Raw genomic sequence first — 26,640 nt, forward strand, 5'->3', positions numbered from 1 at the left:
ATGCTTCTATTTATTTAAAAATCTTTGATCCAGTAAAGCAGTAAGAAGTTTTAGAACGTGCAAAGCAAAATGTCAATATTGTTTTCGTGTTGCTACCTCAAATAAACTGGAATGCTTGCTACAACACTATAAGAAAACCATTCACTATCTTATCTTGGACCACGCGTTACTCAAAGATTTGGTACGACTACAAGGTTGCTGATGTCCATGATTCTTTCTAAACTTGCAGATTATATAGATAAAACGTTTTTTTAATAAATTACATTTAAAACAGTAATATGGCGTTTTTGCAAAAAAGAACAAGTGGGATAGTGAATGTTTCCCATTATCAAGGATGTCAAAATTGCAGTGTTGCCAGATGGTCACAAAAGTCACATTTTTCGTGACTTTTCGCCTTCTCGTGTGACATGTGCGTGACTTACGATCTTGAGGCAATTTTTGTGACTTTTGAAGTTAGTCGAATTTTGGACAATTTTAGTTCTGCAATTCGTATTATTTAGGAACCCAAGTTGACACTTGCACTGACACCTTGACGTTACATCCACCATCATGTTTATTATAATAGTCGTGGCAAAATGAGACTTGTTACCTTGATATGACGGTGTCATTTAGTTTGATAGTAGTAGTTATTTTTTTTAGTGTAATGATTCATTTCTTTTAGTCTGTATCTATACTACTCATTGCACGGCATCAGTTATTTTGAGATTTTTGAGCGCTTAAAAAACATTACTGTGCTATTTTTATCCAGGGGTAAATTATTTACGCATATACTTTTTTATTTTCTTTTGATTAAGTTTAATGAATAACCGCAAGTTGAGTACGGTCTTGCAGTCGCGCGAGCGGTGAACAATGTAAACTGTGACTGGGTCCGGCTATTTCACGCTTCGCGCTTTTATTTATTTACCTGTGAAGTTAACAGTGTTTTATCCGAATTCGTTTACGATTCGATAGATAGGTAAGTAAACTTTGTTAGGGTTCCGTACCTCAAAAAAGGAAAAAACGGAACCCTTATAGGATCACTCGTGCGTCTGTCTGTCTGTCCGTCTGTTACAGCCTATTTTCTCGGAAACTACTGGAACAATTAAGTTGAAATTTGGTACACATATGTAAATTAGTGACCCAAATATGTTTATGTTTTTTTTATAATTTTAAAATATATAGGTTCAAGTTATTTAAGAAAATAGCCAAAAAATGACCATTCCCCCCCCCCCCCTTAATCTCCGAAACTACTGGGTCTAAAATTTTGAATAAAATACACAAAATAGTTTTTTACCTATTGACTACGACTCACGCTTGACTTCACATTTATAATGTTTTCCTGTCATCTATATGTAAAGAACTATTTTGTGTATTAGAAAAAAAAAATATTTTTATGGTGGCTGCCCTACATTAAAGTGGGGATGATTTTTTTTCGCTTCCAGCCTATAGTGTGGGGTGTCGTTAGATATGTCTTTTAAAACGAATACGGGTCTTCACGAACCATTTTTTGATCAACTTAATATTTTCGGAAATAATCGATCTGAAAGAAAAAAAGTTTTGTTTTCCCCTTTAGTTCCCCTAACTTTTGAACCATGGGTCCAAAAAATATGAAAAAAAAACATAAAAACATAGCATAGTAAAGACATTCAAGGAAAAATATCTTTTTCTTTCCCTGTTCCCTTTATTTGGGGTCGGGCCTCCTCACTCTTCTGCGCCAAGCTACTCTGTTTTGGGTTGTCTCTTTTGACATCTGGAATAGTTTGAGGTCTTTGTCTACGTTTGACCATGGTCACCGGGAGGCGGCCTGGGCTCTTAATTTCAGATGTTGTTTGCCCGCTAAATGGGCACTTTAAATACTCGGTTTACTTCGGCTAACTCTAAGACCGTATGTTTCCAATGAATGCGTCCACGTTCAAGGAAAAATATAGCGAACCTAATCGGTATAGCTGTTTTTGAGTTTTTGCAAATAGTCTATTTTGACAGACGGGTAACTACGGAACCCTACACTGAGCATGGCCCGACATTCTCTTGGCCGGTTTTTTTTTATATTTTATCGACAGGTCGCTTAGCTTGCTTACTCACTAATTTTTTTATTTATGATGAACAATTACGTATAAACGAAGTTTTCTTAAATCGTCTATTTTTTATCTCTTATTTAACTTTAACAGCCTGAAGCTCCTAAAGTATTGATCGTTTTACTCTAAAAATAAACATAACCAAATTTGTAGGAAATTTTATGATAAAACTTTTGTCTGAAGTAATTATAATGCTATTGGTATCTTAGATATTCGAGATATGAGCAAAAATATGAAAAAGGTACCTTCAACCCCCCTGCACCCTCAGCACACCCCCTACCCTCAAGGGCTTTCAGTATGTTTATCTGGACACCATAAGGTATACCTGTACCAATTTTCAAAACTACACGAATTATTTCCGCAGATTTTTCTAATTTGCTTAGGTTATGGAAAAACTTTATTTTTTAACTTTCTCATTGATCCCCCAAAAGTAGCCCCCATGCTTAAAATTCATTTGTTTACGTTACATGACTTACATGTCCGTCTTTGGGTCACTAATTTACATATGTGTAATACCAAATTTCAACTTAATTGGTCCAGTAGTTTCCGTCAAAATAGGCTGTGACAGACGGACAGACAGACAGACAGACGCACGAGTGATCCTATAAGGGTTCCGTTTTATCCTTTTGAGGAACGGAACCCTAAAAATCATATATAAGGTTAGTAGATTTTTTGTGAAATGTATTATTTTCTGAATTTCTTCTAACAAAATCGATTTACCTACAATAATATAATGTGACTTGGGCAGCAAAAACGTGACTTTTAGGGAAACGAAACGTAACTTATGACTCCAGAGCCCTGGCAACACTGCAAAATTGTCAAAATCAAATGATGGCGGATCTAATTTGATCGGCATATTTTGGTGATCAGATCATCAATGTGGGAGATAGTTTTATAAATTAATACATAATGAAATCTGTATTAATGGTGGCTGAAAAGCCATCGTTGGCTCAGAACTTAGCCAATATATTGAGTAATGGAAAATGTACCACTAATAAAGGTATGGGTCTCTATTTGTACGCTCACGCCCGACTAGTCCAGCAATTTACTAATAAAATCTTATTTTCTAGGATCAAATTCTGCATGTGCTGTTCACGATTGGAATGGCACATTTAAAAATGAGCCGGTGCATTATAAAATGACCTCTGTATGTGGTCATGTGATGAGTTTGGACTTCACGGGGAAATACAATAATTGGGACAAGGTGGACCCGGTGGAACTGTTCAGCTGCACCACGGAGAAAAAAGAAGCGATGCCGCGTTTGCGGATTCCGGCGTTTTTAGCCCAGGAGTCCAGGGGCTGCGACTACCTGGTGTTATGGCTGGATTGCGATAAGGAGGGGGAGAATATTTGTTTTGAGGTTTGTTTTAATTTTTAAGACTGATTAATTAATAAAAATATATAACAATTATTTGGTACTGTTGAAACCTTTCCAGAATTCATCTTAAATTCCTCAAAAAAATATTAAAATGGTTCAAGTAGAAAGTTGGCAGCATGCATGTAAAAATTCTGTACTTTTAGGTTTTCATAGGCTATAGTAACTGCTTACTTTGGTAAGCAGTACAAAAAGATATGAAAGAAAACAATTTAATATATACCTTGTCTATTTTACATGTGTTATGGTTTACGAAAGAGCTGGCAGCTTCCTGCTCAGCGTATTAGTTTAACAATCCAGCAAAGAAATGCTGCCAGTGTGTTCAGTAGTATGCCGCAGGGGCCTTGTATAGATTTATCACTTTCAGTGCCAACCACCCCATTTCCAATACAAAATGAACCCACGCAGTAGGCTTTTGGCACTGAATGTGTTAATACTGTGTATATTAGTTTTATTTTAGATTTATTCAGTCTTATTTTAATTTTAGTAGTTTTTAATTATAGTTATATTCATACCTTTACTTTTCCAATAAAGTTATGGTTTCCCATGTGTTCACCTCCTTTAATTCTTTTGCTTAAAATTTCTAACTAGAATCTAGTATTAATAAACACGTTTTTTTTCATTTCAGGTCATGAGTTGTGTACAACCATACATGAAAGGAGACATCTGTTCCCCAAGCGTGACCTACCGAGCCCGGTTCTCCGCCATTACAGATAAAGACATTAAAGCAGCCATGTTGAATCTGGTGCGGCCTAATGAGAATGAGTCCCGCAGTGTTGACGCTCGACAGGAGCTTGATCTACGTATCGGATGTGCTTTCACTCGGTTTCAGACTAAATACTTTCAAGGTAAGACAATGTTTTTGAGTCATATGTATTGTGGCTGTGACAAGGCGCAAAGTGGCACAGATAACAAATTCCTTGACTTTACAGTTGCCATCAGATATATCGGAGCAACCAAGTTGTTCACAATATCTAAACATACACTCTAACACCCTGACAATAGAATGACTTTTGTGTGAATGGTCTGATCTATTTTTAGAACGAAAAAGCACCCAGTGCCCCAAAAATAGGACATAGTAAACAATGTTTCATGTTTTGAATCCAGGTCTGATTGATTGAAAATGTTGGACCATTATATGACTACGTTTTTTTTTTCTTTAACCTTTAAGTCCGTAGCGGCAACATACTTAAATAAATAATAATAATAAATAAATAAATATTAAGGACATTTTTACACAAATTGACTAAGCCCCACGGTAAGCTCAAGAAAGCTTGTGCTGTGGGTACTCAGACAACGATATATATAATATATAAATATACTTAAATACATAGAAAACAACCATGACTCAGGAACAAATATCTGTATCATCATACAAATAAATGCCCTTACCAGGACTCGAACCCGGGACCATTGGCTTCATAGGCAGGGTCACTACCCACTAGGTTGTCAAATAAATACTTGCCATCATACTTGAAACAAAAACGCATCTTCTACAAACACTCTCACTCTCAAACAATAACAATTACAGTTTGGAATCAAATGACTAAAAAAGAATGTTGATTAGTTAAAAAGGAAACCAGACCTCATGGGGTTAATAATATTATTCTGTGAAATTTATTCTGATGCTTTACCTGTTCTCCTACAAACTTTGTGAAAACTAAGCCTGCCAGACCTGCTAGCATGAGTTGCGTTTTTCGCGCGTGACTCCATAGTATACATCTAGCGCGACTTCAAGTATGGACTCGCGCGCGAGAACGCAACTTATGCTAGACCGCCCTATGGTAAGGAGCTATAGTTTGAATAATCTCAGGTGAATTTTTCGGGCTCGGACCCTAATCTGTTAAACAAAAGATATTGTTTCCTTTATGCAGTGGTTACAATGCTTACTGCTAATAGCCCCGACGTAAGTAACGGGAACAAACCCATTTAAAAAGCAAATTTACCATTCTAATTATATGGTTCAAATTCTTGAATCAGCTCATTCGGAGATAACACGTTTTTGCTATCTCTAAAAACAAGACCACCCTAATTGTTCTCTGAACAAGCTGTCATATGAATTTGAACCTTAATACTATCACGATAGTTGCTTTTTAAACGACATGGTTGCTTCGGCACGTGGCTGTAGACCGCTCTTAAAAGAAACAAATGCTTTTGTTTAACGGATTAGCACCCGAACTCGAAAAATTCACCTGAGATTATTCAAACTATACCACTAAAGATGTATGAACACTTTGGATTCCATGCACACTACGCAACCCATTAGAAAACTGCACACTCTTAGTAGGTATAAATACAGAATGAACTAGAACTATTTCTATATTACAGGTAGATATGGTGACTTAGACGCCTCCCTAATATCGTACGGGCCATGCCAGACCCCAACCCTCGGCTTCTGCGTCCAGCGCCACGATGAAATCCAGACGTTTAAGCCAGAAACATACTGGGTGCTGCGAGTGACTGCCTCGACCTCTGAAGGGAGAGAACTGCCACTGGAATGGAAGAGAGTGAGGAGTTTCGATAAGGACATTGCTAACATGTTCTTGTCGGGGATCAAGGAGATAAAGGAAGCTCAGTAAGTTTAGTTTCCATAAGAGTTCCGTTCCTAAATCTGTATTGTAGCCGGTTACTGTCAATGGTCCACACAGAACAAGCTCACCTAACAACAAGTTACAGGTGTATTGCATAATTATATCCCATCGTATTTTCACGTGCCTATGGGGCTGTCCATAAATTACATCATCGATTTTTGACATTTTTGGACCCCCCCTAAAATCATCCAAAAATCATGCTTCGAATGATCCCGTTTCCTCCTACGTCGTGCTACCGTCATCCGATGTCCAGACCCACTTATGAATAGCCCCTATGTCGAAAATTTAAAGGGCCATATGTACTGTAAAACGTTGTACAATACACGTGCGAAAAGGTAATGCCCTTCCGTCGTGTTTCAACTTATCGCCACTCGTTGCAAATTTCCTACTTTACGCACTTGTATCGTATAGTACACACGCCACACGTTTTATGTCTGTGACGTTATATTATCTTAATTTTTAGAGTAATACACGTCCAGGCTAAAGAAAAAGTGAAAGCACGACCAACAGCTCTGAACACCGTCGAGCTTATGCGAGTAGCCAGCGCTGGCTTGGGGATGTCGCCGCATCAAGCCATGCAGGTTAACATTTAAAGATTAATGAGAAAATCAATAGGGAATATTACGCAAAACTCTGCGTAGGGGGCGCCACTTCCACTATCCATCACAATCTGGGGTTCTACCGCGAAACAATAAAATCGAAATTTCGTATCTAACCTTTCTATCACTCTTGCATATTCGAGCGATAAATAGGCAAATAACTAAATTTAAATTTTCTCGTTTCCCGGTAGGCCCTTTAAAACCGCTTTGATGCATCAATGTCATTTCATTGTCTGTGAAAACTTGTCAAAAAACAGTTTAAGGCACAGTATGTATAAGTTACTCTATGGTTTACTAGCTAGCTTAGTGCTGCACTCTGGCGGCAGAACATTGCAGTAATACCCCCTATTGAACATTATCACTATTTTGACTTGAAAATGTGTGTTTATATTTATTTATTTATTTTAAACTTTATTGCACAAGAACAAGTAAAAAGTACAAAAGGCGGACTTAATGCCTTAAGGCATTCTCTACCAGTCAACCACTGGGCAAAACAGAAAATAATGTAATTATGTTGGTGAATTAAGAATTATGTCAGCGAATTAAGAACTATGGGAAATATTTGTGAGTAAATTGTATGCACCCATATTTTTACACTTGATGATATAATGATATAATATAAGTATGTGATACCTAATACTTGTCGACCATTTAGTTTAAGTTTTGTTTTTCTTTGCCCACAGATTGCTGAGCGTTTATACACGCAAGGTTACATCTCGTACCCGCGTACTGAAACCACGAGCTATCCTGAAAACTTCGATTTGATGTATGTTCGGCATAAAATTCTAATTTTCACTCAGTTCACTCCGCATTTCTTTTACTTAGCCGTAAATTCTTGTGAGATACATTGTTTGATTTGATCTTGTCATAATGGTGTTATTTATGTATGGAAATGTAATAAACTAGTGCCTCTGTGAGCTGTAGACCTCGCGAACCCCAATGCCATGGCATGGCTCCGCCATTTCGAACAATTTCCGAAAACTGAATTGACAAAAAGATTACATTTAATAGGGTATTTTCCTACTAGTCAAATCAGTTACTTTTTTAGAGCTGTCAAAACGATTTGCTAATATGGAATTTATATGAAACATTACATCGTGACGTCACGGTCAACTCACCTACTTTTTATATTTCTATCCGATTTATTAAATAGAACTTGTGTTTAAAAATAACTTCTATTTGTGTAAGTTTCATGCATGGTGTAAAATAATTTATTTTAAATACAGGATAATACCCTATTCTTCAACCTGCTCACAAAACCTGATATTTGAAGTTTTGAACATAACACACACTCGAATAGCAGTCTCATCTGTATTGAAATTTGCGTGTTACACCATATTTTGTTGACAGGGGTACATTACGACAGCAGCAGAACTCCAACAAATGGGGGGCCGAAGTGCGCGCATTAGTAGCAGCCGGCATCAACAAGCCCAAGAAGGGCCACGACGCCGGCGACCACCCGCCCATCACACCCATGCGGCCCGCTTGTGAGTATTTATTTATTTCAAAACAAGTTTAACAGCATAACAGTAAAAATACCAAACCACTGCTAACTTACACAGAAAATTTAATAAAAAGAATACAATATGTATACAATTCATCACAAGTTACAATACCTATCTAAACATAAATTAACACATTTTAAACAGTAGAAGGACATGCATCCATCTTCTCACAAAACCTCAAACATTCATCATAACACTATACCTTATAAAACAAAGTCCCCCGCCGCGTCTGTCTGTTTGTGTGTATGTATGTTCGCGATAAACTCAAAAACTACTCAACGGATTTTCATGCGGTTTTCACCTATCGATAGAGTGATTCTTGAGGAAGGTTTGTGTATAATTTGTTAACACGTGCGAAGCCAAGGCGGGTCGCTAGTTCTGTATATTACCCCAGAGAACATTGCTAAATTTCATGCTAGTTAAAAGGCGCTACCCACAATTTCTCCTGTTTCTATCTCTATTGCACGCGCATAGTTATTTTGCTGTGTGAGCTTGACAGCAATATAATAATAGAGACAGTAACAGGCGGGTCGATGTACGAAAATCTATGTGGAAAGCGTCTCTTATTTAGTTGGTTCTATTAATTCACACTAACTGCAAACTTCAAAATTATCGAATGATGGTCCCTATGACAGTTCCCTCAAGTATCTTTTGCTTGGGATTAATTAAAAAAAATTGCATGAATGTGTTTTTACCGTATTTTCATTACTTTAACTAGCGACCCGTCCCGGCTCGCACGGGTTACACAAAACCTTAACAAATTTTATATAAACCGCATGAAAATCCGTTCAGTAGTTTTTGAGTTTATCGCGTACATACAAACACACAAACAGACACACGCGGCGGGGGACTTTGTTTTATAAAGTGTAGTGATGTTACATTTTTAAATAAATGTGCCAAACATCCAAAAAATTACTACAAATATTTTACGTGACAGCTACTCCATATAAAAATGCACTGTCACAGAAACCATCATTCGACGCGAGAGGTATAGTGATTAAAGGACTATGCGTCAAAATGGCCCCAAAACCAACAGAGTTGAGAGTTAGGTCATTAGATAGGTATTTCTCTGTACTTCATTTCGTTCTATGGGCACCAAGCGGAATTCCATTGCAGAACTGAGATATTGGTATTTTAGTCAAAATGTCGTCACCCTTATTACCTAGGCAATAGAGTCCACCGCCGGGCGAGCGCGGCAAATCATTCAGTGTGCTCGCCCGGCGGTGCGCGAACATCTGCCCTGCAGCAATTAATTTACTTACTTGGACTCTATTGCCTAGGTAATAAGGGTGACGACATTTTGACTAAAATACCAATTACTCAGTTCTGCAATGGAATTCCGCTTGGTGCCCATAGAACGAAATAAAGTACATAGAAATACCTATCTAATGACCTTACTCTCATTTCTGTTGGCGTTGGGTCCAGGCTCCATACAAAGTTGCCCGTGGTCCTTTAACTTTTTTCCACAGCCGAGTCGGAGCTGGATGGCGACATGTGGCGCATCTACGACTATATCACACGACATTTTATCGCGACTTTATCGCGCGACTGCAAGTACCTCAGCACCACCATCACCTTCAAGATAGGCACCGAGACGTTCAGCTACACTGGCAACACGTTGGTGGACGCTGGCTACACCGAGATCATGCATTGGCAGGTTAGTTATCCTTGGTACCGCCATTTTGAAAAAAAAATCATGGAAATCGGTTGATAAATGCGGTCTTTACAGGAGAACAGTCGGACATGCATACGAAAAGTTTTTTTTTTAAACGGAAACAGACTTATCGCTCTCGCTCACACGGTCTTTTTTTTTTCTTTATTCTGTACCTACCACATTTTCGGCAAATTTATTTCTATTTATAAATTTGTAAAGATTTTTTTTTTTCATTTCTGAACAGTTCTCATATGAGCCAAAATGCAAACATTCAATAGCAGTAGCGGTGCATCCATATAACTCGATTCCCACCGGCGTACCTAATTGGACTTTATTCAAACAAGTTTTAAAGCAAAAGCAGTGTTCTAATGTGTTCACAAATATCTGAACAAAACCTCTTATCATCAAGACTTTAAAGTTAATGTTCAGATATTTTTGAGCCCCTTGGCCGCTCCGATATATCCGATGGCGACTGTAGCACAATGAATTACCTACATATAAACCTAATCCTTGTGTTTACAGGCTTTCGGCAAAGACGAGTTCGTGCCTCTGCTGTCAGTGGACGACATGTTGCGCGCGCACGAGCACCGCCTCGTCGAGTGCCAGACCTCGCCACCTGACTACCTCACCGAGTCTGAGGTAAGTTTCACCTCCACCTGACTACCTCACCGAGTCTGAGGTAAGTTTCACTTCCGCCTGACTACCTCATAAGTCCAAGGTACGTCCTTTTCATACCTACAAGACTACTGGACCTAAATGAATAACTTTATTTCACTCAAGATTTCTGTTTATTTCCCGACAATTGCATTAATTCAATATTCATTTTCACGTCTCAGGTGATCACTCTAATGGAAAAACACGGGATCGGCACGGACGCGTCCATCCCCGTGCACATCAACAACATCTGCCAGAGGAACTACGTGACCGTCGGCAGCGGCCGTCGGCTGGTGCCCACTAATCTGGGCATTGTGCTCGTCCACGGCTATCAGAAGGTAAATCGTTTATAACATTAGTTTCATTTGCGGCTTTTCTAGTGCCCTTACCTAGACTGGTCTATATGAAGCTTTTGATCACTACATCTTATTAAACAAAGTCCCCCGCCGCGTCTGTCTGTGTCTGTATGTATGTTCGCGATAAACTCAAAAACTACTGAACGAATTTTCATGCGGTTTTCACCTATCAATAGAGTGATTCTTGAACAAGGTTTAGGTGTATAATTTGTTAAGCACACACCACACAGCTACAGCTGGTGCAACTCAGCTGAAACGTCGGAATTTAAGGTAAAAACAATGAAATTATATCGTTGTAGACCCGTTTCATGCTGCATTCTTCTGCGTGGGATGATGATGAATTGATGATATATATAAAAAATACCCTATGTCTTTCCTCGGGCCTCAACCTATAAACATACCAAATTTCATCTAAATCGTGAAGAGGTGAATTTAAACGTGATGAGGTGACGGACAGAAACAGAGTTATTTTCGCATTTTATTTTTTTTATTATTTTACGGATGAGTTTTTTTCTACCACCTACATCAGTTGACTGGGGACTAACTAAGAATGATTGACTTTTTATTTCCCTTTCCATTTCAGATCGACCCAGAACTCGTCCTGCCAACCATGCGTTCAGCCGTCGAAGAGCAGCTCAGCCTCATCGCACTCGGTCGAGCCGATTTCCAAGCAGTACTCTCCCACACCACCGAGATATTCAGAAGAAAGTTCCAGTATTTCGTCCGCTCCATTGAGGGCATGGATCAACTGTTTGAAGTAAATTTTTCATCGCTAAAAGCGAGTGGGAAAGCCCTGAGTAGATGTGGAAAGTGTCGGCGTTATATGAGATATATACAGGTGAGTTGTGAGTCTTATTTGTATGCTTTTAGAGGCTACTTTTATATCGCACCCAATGAAAGAAAGTTCCAGTACATTTTAGTCTGCTCTCATCATCTTCCACGCGTCCGGCTTTTGCCACGGCTCATGGGAGCCTGGGGTCCGCTTGACAACTAATCCCGAGAGTTGGCGTACTAGTTTTTACTTATTAGTCTGCTCTATCGACGGAAAACCATTTAGCCATATATGAAAAGTATAGGTGGTATTTGACATAAATAAAGGTAAGTTTTGAGTCTTATATACTCGTTTTTTTCTTAAATCTACCTCTCTACTACAATCAAAAAACGTCGCTAAACTAAAAAAATATACCTACCTACGGGTGGGTCAATACACCTAGTGACAAAAAACTAAGTCATTTATTATTCTGAATTAAGTAAGGTTGCTATTCCTCCTGTCCAATTTCATGGTCCAACGTGCATTGCGTCTCACCCTCGCACTAAGCAAAATGTGAGACGCAAATACACTTTGGACAGATGGAATACCACCCTAAGGTGTGTGAAGCGTTTTAAAACAATCAAATCTCACATTCCAGGCAAAACCCACCCGCCTCCACTGCTCTCACTGCGACGACACGTACGGCCTCCCGCAGAACGGCACCGTCCGCATTTACCGCGAGCTCAAGTGTCCGCTGGACGACTTCGAGCTGCTGTCCTGGTCTACCGGCACCAAGGGCAAGAGCTTCCCGCTCTGCCCCTACTGCTACAACCACCCTCCCTTCAGGTTAGTATGACACTGCTCGCACTGCGACACGTACGGCCTCCCCCAGAACGGCACCGTCCGCATCTACCGCGAGCTAAGGTGTCCGCTGGACGACTTCGAGCTACTGTCCTGGTCTACCGGCACCAAGGGCAAGAGCTTCCCGCTCTGTCCCTACTGCTACAACCACCCTCCCTTCAGGTTAGTATGACACTGCTCGCACTGCGACACGTACGGCCTCCCCCAGAACGGCACCGTCCGCATCTACCGCGAGCTCAAGTGTCCGCTGGACGACTTCGAGCTACTGTCCTGGTCTACCGGCACCAAGGGCAAGAGCTTCCCGCTCTGCCCCTACTGCTACAACCACCCGCCCTTCAGGTTAGTATGACACTGCTCGCACTGCGACACGTACGGCCTCCCCCAGACCAGCACCGTCCGCATCTACCGCGAGCTCAAGTGTCCGCTGGACGACTTCGAGCTACTGTCCTGGTCTACCGGCACCAAGGGCAAGAGCTTCCCGCTCTGCCCCTACTGCTACAACCACCCGCCCTTCAGGTTAGTATGACACTGCTCGCACTGCGACACGTACGGCCTCCCCCAGACCAGCACCGTCCGCATCTACCGCGAGCTCAAGTGTCCGCTGGACGACCTCGAGCTGCTGTCCTGGTCTACCGGCACCAAGGGCAAGAGCTTCCCGCTCTGCCCCTACTGCTACAACCACCCGCCCTTCAGGTTAGTATGACACTGCTCGCACTGCGACACGTACGGCCTCCCCCAGACCAGCACCGTCCGCATCTACCGCGAGCTCAAGTGTCCGCTGGACGACTTCGAGCTACTGTCCTGGTCTACCGGCACCAAGGGCAAGAGCTTCCCGCTCTGCCCCTACTGCTACAACCACCCGCCCTTCAGGTTAGTATGACACTGCTCGCACTGCGACACGTACGGCCTCCCCCAGACCAGCACCGTCCGCATCTACCGCGAGCTCAAGTGTCCGCTGGACGACCTCGAGCTGCTGTCCTGGTCTACCGGCACCAAGGGCAAGAGCTTCCCGCTCTGCCCCTACTGCTACAACCACCCGCCCTTCAGGTTAGTATGACACTGCTCGCACTGCGACACGTACGGCCTCCCCCAGACCAGCACCGTCCGCATCTACCGCGAGCTCAAGTGTCCGCTGGACGACTTCGAGCTACTGTCCTGGTCTACCGGCACCAAGGGCAAGAGCTTCCCGCTCTGCCCCTACTGCTACAACCACCCTCCCTTCAGGTTAGCATACCCAATGTATGGCCAAAACTGTGAAATTATTAGGGATTGAAATGGAAAACGGTGAAGAAAACGGAAGATGGATCTTTATTAGGCATCTTAAATAGTGTACCAATAGGGAATATTAGGCAAAGCTCTGCGTAGGTGGCACCTTTGTGGCACATACAGTAAACAAACCACATTGACACATGGCCTACCGCGAAACAAGAAAATCGAAATTTCGTTATCTAATCTCTCTATCACTCTTGCATATTCGAGCGATAAAGAGGCAGATAACTAAATTTCGATTTACGCGTTGACCGATAGGCCCTTGTTAACAAACCGCCTTGATGCATCAATGTCATATTTTATTGTCTGTGAAAACTTGTCAAAAAACAGTCAAAGGCACAGTATGTATAAGTTCTTTTATGAATTTACTGAGTCGGTAGTGCTGCACTCTGGCGGTGGAACATTGCAGTAATATCCCCTATAGTAAAAAATCTAAAAATTATACAATGTCAATAGAAAAAATTAATCAGTTTCAGTACTACAAAGTACAAATCATAGAAAATAATGTAAATTAAAAATAAATACTAAGTCTAAAAAATAACAAGGATTCCTAGTTGACCTAGGAACCCTAAAAAATTACATTTTTACCGAACGACTCTTTTTCCTTAACTTTAAAATGATACCAGGTAGATCGCTTCACCCGAGCCACGCGCAAAGTAGGCGCGCAGCTCAAGGGGACGACCTTTGCCCTTCAAAAACTGTTCCGCCCGGTGGGCATAGCCGAGATGTCATCAAGGCCCAATAATTTCCTTACTCATTAGATTGAGGCACGAGGAGCGCGGCGCGCGAGCGGGTGGTCGTGAAACCACGACGGCACGACGATAGCGCCATCTAACTGACGCGCAGAGACATCTAGCGGGGGATTGGGGAAACTTTATACTGTTGCTAAACATGTGTTTTCGTTTCAAAGTTCACCCGTGCTGTAAAGGCCGGTACAGACGGACTGAAACTTGGGAACTGCACGCCGACGTTGCAGTTGGCGTGCAGTCGGCGTGCAGTTCTCATACAAATTGCAGTCCCTCTGTATCGGCCCTAACACTGATCCTTCGTTGTTGCCTTTCGTATTGTAGGACAAGTCATTTACGCTAAAGTGTTTTTTACCCGAAAGCGCGACGTAAAGAAGGGTAATGTGTTTGTTAAATAACGGGAATTAATCTACAGTTATATGCGAACGAGAATAATACTGAAATTAGAATTGGATTAATTGGTCAAAAGTATTTTCCATATTAATGGTTTTTAGTTTTTCCTTTTATTTGCTCTGCTAAAGGTTGTCTGGAAGACACTGGTTATAGCGGCACAACACCGGTAGTTTATATTATAGTAATATGATCTTGTGTTTAGTTTTTGAGGTGTGCAATAACGTTATTTAATCTACACCCAGCCGCAAAATTGCATGGTCACTTTATGAATTAATTTGTGGCCATACAATTTGGCAGCTGGCTATATATCGTAGCTATAAGCCCCTTTTACTTTACCACAACGGATTAAAAATACTTTTTTTTATCGAAAAATGATTTTTTTTAGTTTCTTAGCACCTTTGAAATATTGTCATTATCAATGTTTTTTTCAACTGGTCACTTTTTGTTACAGGGACATGAAGAAAGGATTCGGCTGTAACTCGTGCACGCACCCAACGTGCGCTTACGGCGTCAACTCAACCGGCGTGTCGGGTTGTGTCGAGTGCGACAACGGCGTGCTAGTGCTCGACCCGGCCGCGCCCAAGTGGAAGCTCGCTTGCAATAGGTGCGTTTTACCAAAGAGAATTTGAAATAGAGAGTTACTGTCATGGTAAATTATGTAGCTACAGTACATTTACTGCCATCTTTCGACAGAGGATAAAACTGTTAGAACGCCATTTGACTTTGATCATTATTCTTTCACTGGTATGTGTTAACATAAATTACTTGGCAATCCGCCTCTATACACTCTATTCTCTTTGGTTTTACCATTGCGTTTTCCCCCACCAAGCACTAAACGGGACTTGCAAATTTCAGAAACTGCATTCAACTATGTAGTTCGATAAAAAAAAGGATTTATGTAATTAGCAGAATACACTTGCAAAATATATTGTAATTTCGTCTAATTTGCTAAAATCCTTCTGTAAATAATATATATCATATCCATCCAACCAGCCATTAGAATACCATCTAAACTGCAAAACGTAATTCAAGAGAAATCAATAATCATGGCATAAAAACTATTTTCGAGCGTATTAACGAAGTAATGTGTGATATTGAAAGTGAAGAATCGTATAATGACGAAAGTCTAGTTGAAGATGACAGAGACCTGAATGAATCCATAACAACAGATAGTCCGCAGAAGTTTTTTCGTGAATAACTATACAAATATTTTACATCAGAATATTGCTGGTCTTATAAATAAGTCGGACATGCTTACAATTCGATTGAGCGAACTAGAAACAGATAATGTGAATATCGACATTATATGCATAACTGAGCACTTCATAATGACCGGCCACGAAGAGTTTTTGTCGATACCAAGTTATCAACTAGCAGCATGTTTTTCGCGGAAAAACAAACGTGGTGGGACTTGCATTCTGGTGAAACTAGGACATAATTTCAAGGAACTACCAGATATCGCAAAACATTCCATCCCAGGAATTTTTGAATGCTGTGCCATTGAATTGACTGCTCAAAAAACTATTATTGTGTGTGTGTATAGAACTCCCAGTTTTAGCAATTTAAGTATATTTTATGAAAAACTTGAAATTATTCTTAGAAAAGTATGTAATAATAGTAATAAAAAAATTATTATTTGCGGAGATTTTAATATTGACATTATGAAAAAAAATTACATATCATTATAATTTGAATATTTTCTTTTAGGATTTAATTTAGAGTTAGAAATAAGACAACCAACAAGACTGTCCAGCAATACATGTATAGATAATTTTGCTCATAATTTGAAACAAGGTCAAAGTAGTGCTGTTTATGACTTTGGTTTGTCCGATCACACAGCGCAAGTTCTTAAATGCCCAGGTAATATGAAAAGTAACATAAAGAATTGGCGTGTTGAAAAGCGAATTTACTCTCGCGAAAATTTAAAAATGTTTAAAAAACATCTAAAGTGTCTGTCTTTCGCGAGCATATACAGTACCGAAGACCCTAATTCTGCATACAATAGTTTCCTTGATGATTTTCAGTTTCTGTATGATTTATGCTTTCCCATTAAGATAATGACCATAAAGGTCAATAAAAAAATTAAGTGGATGTCTAGAGGCATACGAGCATGTAGCAAAAGGCAAAGGCAAATTCTTTGGCAATATAGACGCTCACCTACAGCAGTAAACAAAAGCCTTTTATTAAGTTACTCCATTAGATATAAAAAAATTGTAAAGTTAACACAGAAAGCTCAAAACGACCATAAAATTGTCTCTGCAGAAAATAAATCTAAATAGCCACTTGGCAAATAATAAATTCTACCAAAGCTTACTCCAAGAACGATGATATTCTTAAATTAAAAACCGACCAAGATATTGTAACGAATCCCACAGATATAGCAAATACCTTAAATGCGTATTTCATTGAATGTATTAAAGATTTGCCAAAGAATGATGCTTTACAATGTAAAATTACCAATAATACCCAGTCCATGTTTATGCCGCCATCCACAGCACATGACATAAAATTGATAATTCAGTCTTTAAGAAACACTAGAAGTGTAGGCTTTGACAAAATTTGTACAATTGTAATTAAATATGTAAGTGATATAATAGCCCATCCTCTAAGTCAGGCCTCCGTCACACGCTCAAGGCCACGCGCTATATGCCTACCGCTCGGCGTATCGTCGACGATACAACCGACAGAGGGCCGCCGAATGCCCGCCTCAGCGCTCGCACCGCATTGCACCGCGCGTTTCCCGCGCTTATGCTTCGAAATGCCGAAAGCACGTAATTATTGTGCAGTAGATGGGTGAAAAAGTCAAAAAAACAAAGGAAAAAGCCTATAATAAAAATTCATCTTTTTATGGCGGGCTAAAGGTCCCACCTGAAAGTTTAATAATTATATTGAAGGGTTAGAAAAAGTACTTTTAAATAACTTTGACGACGTAATAATTAATCGGCCTGGTAGCACCGTATTACAACTTTTAAAAACCGTTGATTGTCCGTTGCTTTGCTCCTGAATATTTATTAAAATTATTTACGCGATTTAGGATATTTTCAACTACTTATTAAATTTTAATAACAGAGAATTCCGAGAAGTGATAAAATTATAAATCATTATATTAAAACTAAAACATATTTGATTCGCAACATTCGTTTTATTACAATAATCATCATAGGTAGGGTAGCTACAACCCTAGCGCATTCTTACGATGACGCGTTGGCACGTGGCTCGAACGGCGGGCAACACAGTCTCGACTCTTTGTGCGCGTAATTATGGTACATTTCTTCTTGTCCTGAGCAGCAGGTATTATTATTAAGGCGCGGTGTGTAGTAAAATGCACTTTTTTGTCACCATACTTACAGACTTTTACAAGGATTTCATGCATTATTTTCTAGTATGTATAACTTCAGTCCTTGAACTACGTTACTGCTTGTCAGAAACACGACGGCTCATTATTTTCTCGATAGAATCTTAAGTTGAAAACATGCCTAACACTGTCTTTATTTCCTTATGTTAGAAGTACTAGGACGAAAATGTATATGAAACTTACTTCAGTCGATAGCTTTTAAGTAAATCTTCATTATTGCTTGTCCTTTTATCGATACGTTAATTTTTTCATTCATCATTTGATGAATTCAACATTTTGCCTACTAAATTACACCCTACGCGGCAATACCTTGCGTCTATTCCTCACGCCAGTACGCCCGTGACCACTGTCAGCGTCGGACCTGTGCTAGTTTAGCGGACGTTTCATAAAATGGGTAATCACAGTATAAATATGTTATACACACAATGTTTTTCAACATACTTACGAAGAAAAGCAAAATAATTCTTAAATACGGTGACATTTCAGACATTCGTCCGTCATATTGTCATTTTATAACAAGTTGGGCAGCAAAGGCACACACCCATCTAACCAATCCGGAATTCAGTCACGATTGATAAATTGTGTAAACATATTTTAAAAGGCTATAAAATTAATCAAATTGAATAATTTAGACTGGTCACATTTTTGTAAAAATCGATTTCTACTGGCAAAACATATTACTTTTTGGCAACCGGGTTTTTTAACCTAATTAGAACCCGCTGAATCCGAATTTGCCGGTTGCTTGATCGAATTCTTGACTGGAAGTGAGATATTTGATATTAAAGGTCTCTTTTTTTAGGTTTTCGTAAATAACTCGTAAACGGTGGGCAATATAAAAAAAATGAACTAATAATCTACACAAAATTTTCAATAAAAAAGATTCAGTACATTTTTAGCAGGGATCAATATTTAAAAAGATAATAAAGAGGGAAAATTAATTATAATAAATTCTAAGGTTCCTTGTTTTTATTTTTTCGTTAATAATTTGAAAAGTATGACGCATAGCAAAAACAAATCTTACACATAAATAATAAACATAAAATTTCCTACAAGAAACATGTAGAACACTTTTCGTTAGGATCAATATTTAAAAAGACAAAGCAGCCGGTAAGTTAATTACAATCAATTTTAAAGTCCCTTTTAGGGTTCCGTACCCAAAAACGGGACCCTATTACTAAGACTCCGCTGTCTGTCCGTCCGTCCGTCCATCCGTCCGTCCGTCCGTCCGTCCGTCCGTCCGTCTGTCTGTCTGTCACCAGGCTGTATCTCACGAACCGTGATAGCTAGACAGTTGAAATTTTCACAGATGATGTATTTCTGTTGCCGCTATAACAACAAATACTAAAAACAGAATAAAATAAAGATTTAAGTGGGGCTCCCATACAACAAACGTGATTTTTGACCGAAGTTAAGCAACGTCGGGCGGGGTCAGTACTTGGATGGGTGACCGTTTTTTTATTTTGCCGTTTTTTGCATTATGGTACGGAACCCTTCGTGCGCGAGTCCGACTCGCACTTGCCCGGTTTTAGTTTTTTGTAAATAACTCGTAAACGGTGTCCCATAGCAAAATAGGTTTTTATGAATAAATAATCTACTTACATACAATTTCCTGCAAAAACATTTGAACACTTTTCTCTAGGATCAATATTTAAAACGATATTAAAGGAAGAAAGTTCATTACAATCAATTCACATGTCACTTTTTTTAGTTTTTAGGGTCCCGTACCTCAAAAGGAAAAAAAGGAACCCTTATAGGATCACTCGTGCGACTGTCTGTCTGTCTGTCCGTCTGTCACAGCCCATTTTATTCAAAAGTACTGGACCAATTAAGTAGAAATTTGGTACACACATGTAAATTCGTGACCCAAAGACGGACATCTTACGTAAACAAAAGAATTTTAAACATGGAGGCCACTTTTTAGCCAAGGGGGGTTAATTAACATTAAGAACCTATTTTGCTCTGGGCCACCGTTTACGAGTCATTTACGAAAAACTTAAAATAGGGACCTGGAAATTGATTATAATTAACTTACCACCCCCTTTAATACCTCATTAAATATTGATCGTAGCGAAAAAGTGTACAAAACCTTTTTTGTGGACAATTTTATGTTCAATATTTATGTATACTTAATATTTTTTTGCAACGGGGGCACCGTTTACGAGTTATTTACGAAAAAAAGCGACCTGTGAACTGATTGTGATTAACTTTCTTCCTTTAATATCGTTTTAAATATTGATCCTAGAGAAAAGTGTTCAGATGGTTTTTGCAGAAAATTTTATGGAGATTATTTATTCATAAAAACCTATTTTGCTATGGGACACCGTTTACGAGTTATTTACAAAAAACTAAAAAGGGACTTTAAAATTTATTATAATTGACTTACCGGCTGCTTTATCTTTTTAAATATTGATCCTAGCGAAAAGTGTTCTACATGTTTCTTGTAGGAAATTTTATGTTTATTATTTGTGTAAAATTTGTTTTTGCTATGAGTCATACTTTTCAAATTATTAACGAAAAAATAAAAACAAGGAACCTTAGAATTTATTATAATTAACTTTCCCTATTTATTATCTTTTTAAATATTGATCCCTGCTAAAAATGTACTGAATCTTTTTTTATTGAAAATTTTGTGTTGATTATTAACGTTTAACAATTTTTTTTTATATTGGCCACCGTTTACGAGTTATTTACGAAAAACTAAAAAAGAGACCTTCAAAAAGTGATTTAATTAACTTTCCCGCCTTAATATCTCTTTGAATATTGATCCTACCGAAAAATTGTACGGAATCTTTCTTGTAGGCAATTTTATGCAGATTACTTATGTTAATTCTTAAGAAAATTTTTTGCTATGCGCCACCGTTTAAGAGTTATTTACGAAAAACTAAAAAAAGGGACCTTTAATATCAACTATCTCACTTCCAGTCAAGAATTCGATCAAGCAACCGGCAATTTCGGATTCAGCGGGGTCTAATTAGGTTAAAAAACCCGGTTGCCAAAAAATTATATGTTTTGCCAGTCGAAATCGATTTTTACAAAAACATGATCAGTCAAGTATACACTCATATTGTATATAATTAATAATTATTTAGGTACACTCACCGACCTCACCGTCTTACCTACCATTTTTAGGGTTCCCTACCCAAAGGGTAAAACGGAACCGTATTAGTAAGACTCCGCTGTCCGTCCGTTCGTCCGTCCGTCTGTCACCAGGCTGTATCTCACGAACCGTGATAGCTAGACAGTTGAAATTTTCACAGATGATGTATTTCTGTTGCCGCTATAACAACAAATACTAAAAAGTACGGAACCCTCGGTGGGCTCAGTGGGCGAGTCCGACTCGCGCTTGTCCGGTTTTTAATTTCATTAAGTACTCATCAAAATTCGAATTTACTAATAAATCTTATTCAATATTAATTGCCGAACTAAAAATCCCGGAACTGACAATTCAGAATACCGATGTCGTCAGAATAAGGACGTAGACGTGCTGCGCGGGAATGGTGCGGTGCGCCGCGCGGGGCGCCCGCCTGTCCGTTCTACCACGCGTCTGCTTCACCCCCTTGAAAACGTAAAACTCGAGTATAAGAGCGCCTTAAGGTTCTGTAGGCTATTATAGCGTAGGTATTTTTGCTTTTGTTTGGGAATGAAGTATCTGTTACGTAGTAACTATTTATTAATCTGTGTCTAAGTCACATAATTAACCTGTGTATTAACAAAGGTATCTACCCTGATAAGTTGAAAGTCTCCATTATTAAGCCTTTACACAAAAAAGGTGATAAGGATAACCCTCAGAATTACCGGCCCATAGCTCTCATTCCAGTATTTTCCAAAATATTCGAGAAGTTTATATACCAGTCGCTATATAACTATATGGATACTTTTAACTTATTCTGTACGGAACAGAAAGGATTCAGGAAAAATATTAGTATAAACATGGCTTTGTATAATTTTCTAGATATAGTAATGGAAAATGTTGATAATAAAATACCTATATGTGCTCTTTTTACTGACATGACCAAAGCCTTCGATCATGTAGATCATGAAATACTACTAGGTAAACTTAACAGATATGGTATTCGAGGGAATGTATTAGAACTCATACAATCATACCTCACAAAAAGACTGCAATATACTGAAATTACTAGAAGGTGTGTTAAAAGGAAAACAGACGTAGTGTACATATCGGATGCAAGATTTATAAGACATGGTGTGCCTCAGGGAAGTGTACTTGGCCCCTTGCTTTTTTTAATTTATATAAATGACCTGCCCAAGGCCATTCCCCATCCTATGATCTTATTTGCTGATGATAGCACCTCTATTATAAAATGCAGTAACCAGACAAATTATGAAAACGATATAAATAATGTAATAACTGACATAATAATGTGGCTTAGTAATAATAATTTAGTAATTAATTTGACCAAAATGAATATCATGCATTTCTACCAGCGAATTGAACCAAATGAGTTTAATATTAATTATAATGGAAATATAATAGAGACTATCGGAGTGACTAAATTCCTAGGATTATTCATTGACAGCCAACTTACTTGGAAATACCATATAAATGAAGTGTGTAAAAAATTAAGTAAGTCAGCATTTGCTCTTCATAAACTTTCCAAGGTAGTAAATAATGAAGCTTTACTTGTTGCATATCATGGACTTGTTGCATCGGTACTACGATATGGAGTCATCTTTTGGGGCAATGCAACTGATAAAGATGCCGTACTTAAAGCCCAAAAAAGATGTGTACGATGTATGTGTGGTCTAAAAATTATGGATAGTGTTATTCCATACTTTAAATCACTAATCACAAATATCCTAACTCTGCCCTGCCTAGGGCTTGCAATATCGGATGGTTTCCAATTCCGGAACTGATTTTCGATATTGGATTCCAATTCCGGAATTCCGGAACTGGTTCCGGAATTAGGGTTTATCACATTTTTATTCTATTTTTTAGTAAAAAACAACAAAAAATGTGAAATTCTCATACTTTACGTTTATTAAAATTAGTATTGTTTATCAGAAATTTAATTTGACGTAGGTATGTTTTTTTACCACCTTATTAAAATGGTTACTTTTATTCACTTCAATGATACGGGGTATTTATTTGGGGAAACTATAGTTGCTAGCAAACCATTCGATGCATAATTTTATAAAATAGTTAAATATAATAGTTTCCTACTCTTCCTAACCTAGTAGGTAGTGGTGTTGTTTAAGAAGTTGAAGGTCTAAGTTTGGCTCTTTCCTTCCTAGTTCCTAATTATGATTCAGAATATCATATATGATGTGCTTCTACAGGATTCGAAATCGTTAATAGAGAAAACCTCTTTTTCTCTGAATTCAATTCAAGATAAAAAGTCCAAATATTATTAAATTTCAATTCTACAAATTCGCTTATGTAGGATTCAGACTATTCTGACTATTCTAAGCAAGTAAATCGCTCTGCTTTATTGTTTTTTTATGTTTTTATTATCAGCCCATTTTGTCCCACTGCTTTAGCAAACGGAAAAGTAAAATATACCTATACTATAGCTCACTGAATGACTAAGAAGCACTTAATAACGACAAAAAACACCCGTACAGTGTAGTTTCTTAACAATTTTTAAAAATAAAGGTATTAAAACCTACAAAAAGTACTTAAATCCAATTCCGGAATTTTCGATATTGAGTGGTATCAATTCCGGAATTGTAATATCGGAAAATTTGTCCGAGATTCCGGAATTTCGAAATTCCGGAATTCCGGAATGCAAGCCCTAGCCCCTGCCTATATATCTTGGAAATTTCTATGTTTGTAAAATGTAATCCAAACCTTTTTGATAAAATTGCTGACACACGAAAGCTCCCTGTACGATCTCAATATAAAAATGAATCGTGCCATAAAGTATGTAAAACAGCCATGATGTGCAAAAGTGTGCTAGGAATGGCACCTCAAATATATAATAAAATTCCGAACACTATAAAAGAATTAAATATTGTACATTTTAAGAAGACTTTAAAATCACTGCTAATCAAGAAATGTTACTATAGTGTACAGCAGTTCTTGAATGATAATGATTTATAGCTCGTTTTCTATTTTTGAATTTTTTTTCTATTTTTGTAGTTTTTTTTTTTTTGTTTGAAATTTTCACTGTTGACATTCTTTAATATTTATAGTTTTAAATTATTATTGTGAATTTTCTTATTTGGATTAGGATGAATATAGTTCGACAAGAAATTGTAGTAAATCATTGAGGGCGCCACTTCCTACGTGACTGTCACATTTTTTGACGTAAAATCCTTGAACATGGCAGCAATTTGGTATGCAAATTTTTTTAGTTCCATTTTATTTAATTTCTACTATTTTATACCTTGGACTTGTGCATGTTTGAACTTAGTATATATATATATATATATATAGTATAGGTAAACAAATTCGTACGCCTAGCGGCAAAACATAGCGTTCGCAATTATGCTTTAACTATAAGACCAATACAATGTACCTATGTTATAACGAATAAATGCATTCTGATTCTGATTCTGACCAAAAAAAGTAAGACAATGTTGCCACTGCAATAATTAGTTTGTAAAATAGTAAATTCCTTTTGATAAATAATTACGCTAAGATAATTTATGTATTACTAATTTTACACCTACGATTTAAAAAAGTACTTTTATTTACTTATTTTTACATAAATACAAGACGCGCTAGTAAAAAGTGGCAACATTTTCTTACTTTTTTTGGTCTTGAATTACGTTTTGCAGTATAGATATAGATCACAGAACACATAGAAAACTAAATTTAATGTCCATTAAATTTAGTGTTAATCGAATTTGTCAAATTGAATCGTAAGGTAACATCTCTATTTAACATTGTTGAATGAAAATTATTTTTCACGTTCACTTGTTTTCCAGATGCGACGTAATAATAAACGTTTTCGAAGACGCAATCCGCGTGTCTGTCTGCGAGCAGCAATGCTCTCTGTGCGGCGCGCAACTGGTCACAGCCGAGTATAGGCCAGAGAGGACGCCCTTGCCGGCCGCTCTTACTGAGATGACTGGCTGTCTTTACTGCGAGCCCGCGTTCAGTTCACAGGTACGTAGAATAAACGTGTGTGATGTGTGAGCAACAATGCTCTCTATGCGGCGCGCAACTGGTCACAGCCGAGTATAGGCCAGAAAGGACGCCCTTGCCGGCCGCTCTTACTGAGATGACTGGATGTCTTTACTGCGAGCCCGCGTTCAGTTCACAGGTACGTAGAATAAACGTGTGTGATGTGTGAGCAACAATGCTCTCTGTGTGGCGCGCAACTGGTCACAGCCGAGTATAGGCCAGAGAAGACGCCTTTGCCGGCCGCTCTTACGGAGATGACTGGCTGTCTTTACTGCGAGCCCGCGTTCAGTTCACAGGTACGTAGAATAAACGTGTGTGATGTGTGAGCAACAATGCTCTCTGTGTGGCGCGCAACTGGTCACAGCCGAGTATAGGCCAGAGAGGACGCCCTTGCCGGCCGCTCTTACGGAGATGACTGGATGTCTTTACTGCGAGCCCGCGTTCAGTTCACAGGTACGTAGAATAAACGTGTGTGATGTGTGAGCAACAATGCTTTCTGTGCGGCGCTCAACTGGTCACAGCCGAGTATAGGCCAGAAAGGACGCCCTTGCCGGCCGCTCTTACGGAGATGACTGGATGTCTTTACTGCGAGCCCGCGTTCAGTTCACAGGTACGTAGAATATACGTACATATATAAATAAATACATGAAGTGTGTAATATTATATGTGTGTTCGATGCCGCGTTGTATGCGAGCAGTATTCTGAGTCAATTGGTCACAGTTGAGTATTTTTAAAAGGTGCCCTTGTCGGTGGACCGCGTTTATTAAGATGATTCTCAGTTTGTATTGCGAGAGACCCCGAGACAGGTCGAGAACGAGTGTGTACATGTTGCTCCCTTCTCGTCTCGCTCTTCCTTGTCTCGTCTCGCGCTTCTCCGATTGAATCGGAGCGGGGCCGAGTCTCGGCGAGAGGCTTTCGACGAGTGTGCGCAGCTGACATTAGATTGTAATGGGTTCTTTGTTGTATAGTTGGAGAAGCACCGCGCGGTGGCGGCGCGCGCGCCGGCGGGGCGCGGGCGGGCGGGGCGCGGCGGCGCGCGCGGCAAGCACCGCTCCAAGCCGCCCAAGGACAAGATGGCGCAGCTCGCCGCGTACTTCGTATAGCACCATCACCATCGCCATCATAACACTACTATAGGGTAATTCGCCAGTAACTGGCCACCTGTTAGTAAATAACTGGCCACCTGTTAGTACCTACCTAACTTTCCACCTGTTAGTACCTAACGGGCCATCTGTTAGTAAGTAACTGGCCACCCTAAACTAAAAATGAATTCTATTCACCTATAAACAGAATTCATTTTAGTATAAGGTGGCTAGTTATTGAAGGTTGGCCAGTTATTGAAACCTTATTACTATAATGAGTTCTGTTTATAGGTGAAAAGAATTCG

The 26,640-nt window shown here is 38.9% G+C and overlaps 2 protein-coding genes and 1 non-coding gene across 3 annotated transcripts in view; 1 reads left to right on the forward strand and 2 right to left on the reverse strand.

Moving 5' to 3' along the window:
* The window catches only part of LOC134794877 (multidrug resistance protein homolog 49-like), a 167,357-nt gene that overhangs the window by 76,274 nt on the left and 64,443 nt on the right, over window positions 1-26,640 (reverse strand). The window lies entirely within an intron of this gene.
* LOC134794958 (DNA topoisomerase 3-beta-1) lies at window positions 2,902-26,371 on the forward strand. The gene is made up of 15 exons (XM_063766831.1): window positions 2,902-3,054; window positions 3,125-3,414; window positions 4,058-4,277; window positions 5,758-6,004; window positions 6,484-6,601; window positions 7,303-7,385; window positions 7,970-8,106; window positions 9,594-9,781; window positions 10,301-10,417; window positions 10,615-10,770; window positions 11,372-11,626; window positions 12,198-12,385; window positions 15,260-15,412; window positions 25,055-25,235; window positions 26,222-26,371. The coding sequence occupies exons 1-15, from the start codon at window positions 2,964-2,966 to the stop codon at window positions 26,354-26,356; spliced, it is 2,559 nt and encodes an 852-aa protein (XP_063622901.1). The 5' UTR covers window positions 2,902-2,963; the 3' UTR covers window positions 26,357-26,371.
* On the reverse strand, window positions 14,293-14,440 carry LOC134795232 (U12 minor spliceosomal RNA). Its single transcript, XR_010144790.1, has one exon. It is a non-coding gene; the product is annotated as a U12 minor spliceosomal RNA (small nuclear RNA).

This window comes from Cydia splendana, chromosome 11 (assembly GCF_910591565.1).
Source record: "Cydia splendana chromosome 11, ilCydSple1.2, whole genome shotgun sequence".
NCBI classification, from domain to species: Eukaryota; Metazoa; Arthropoda; class Insecta; order Lepidoptera; family Tortricidae; genus Cydia; species Cydia splendana.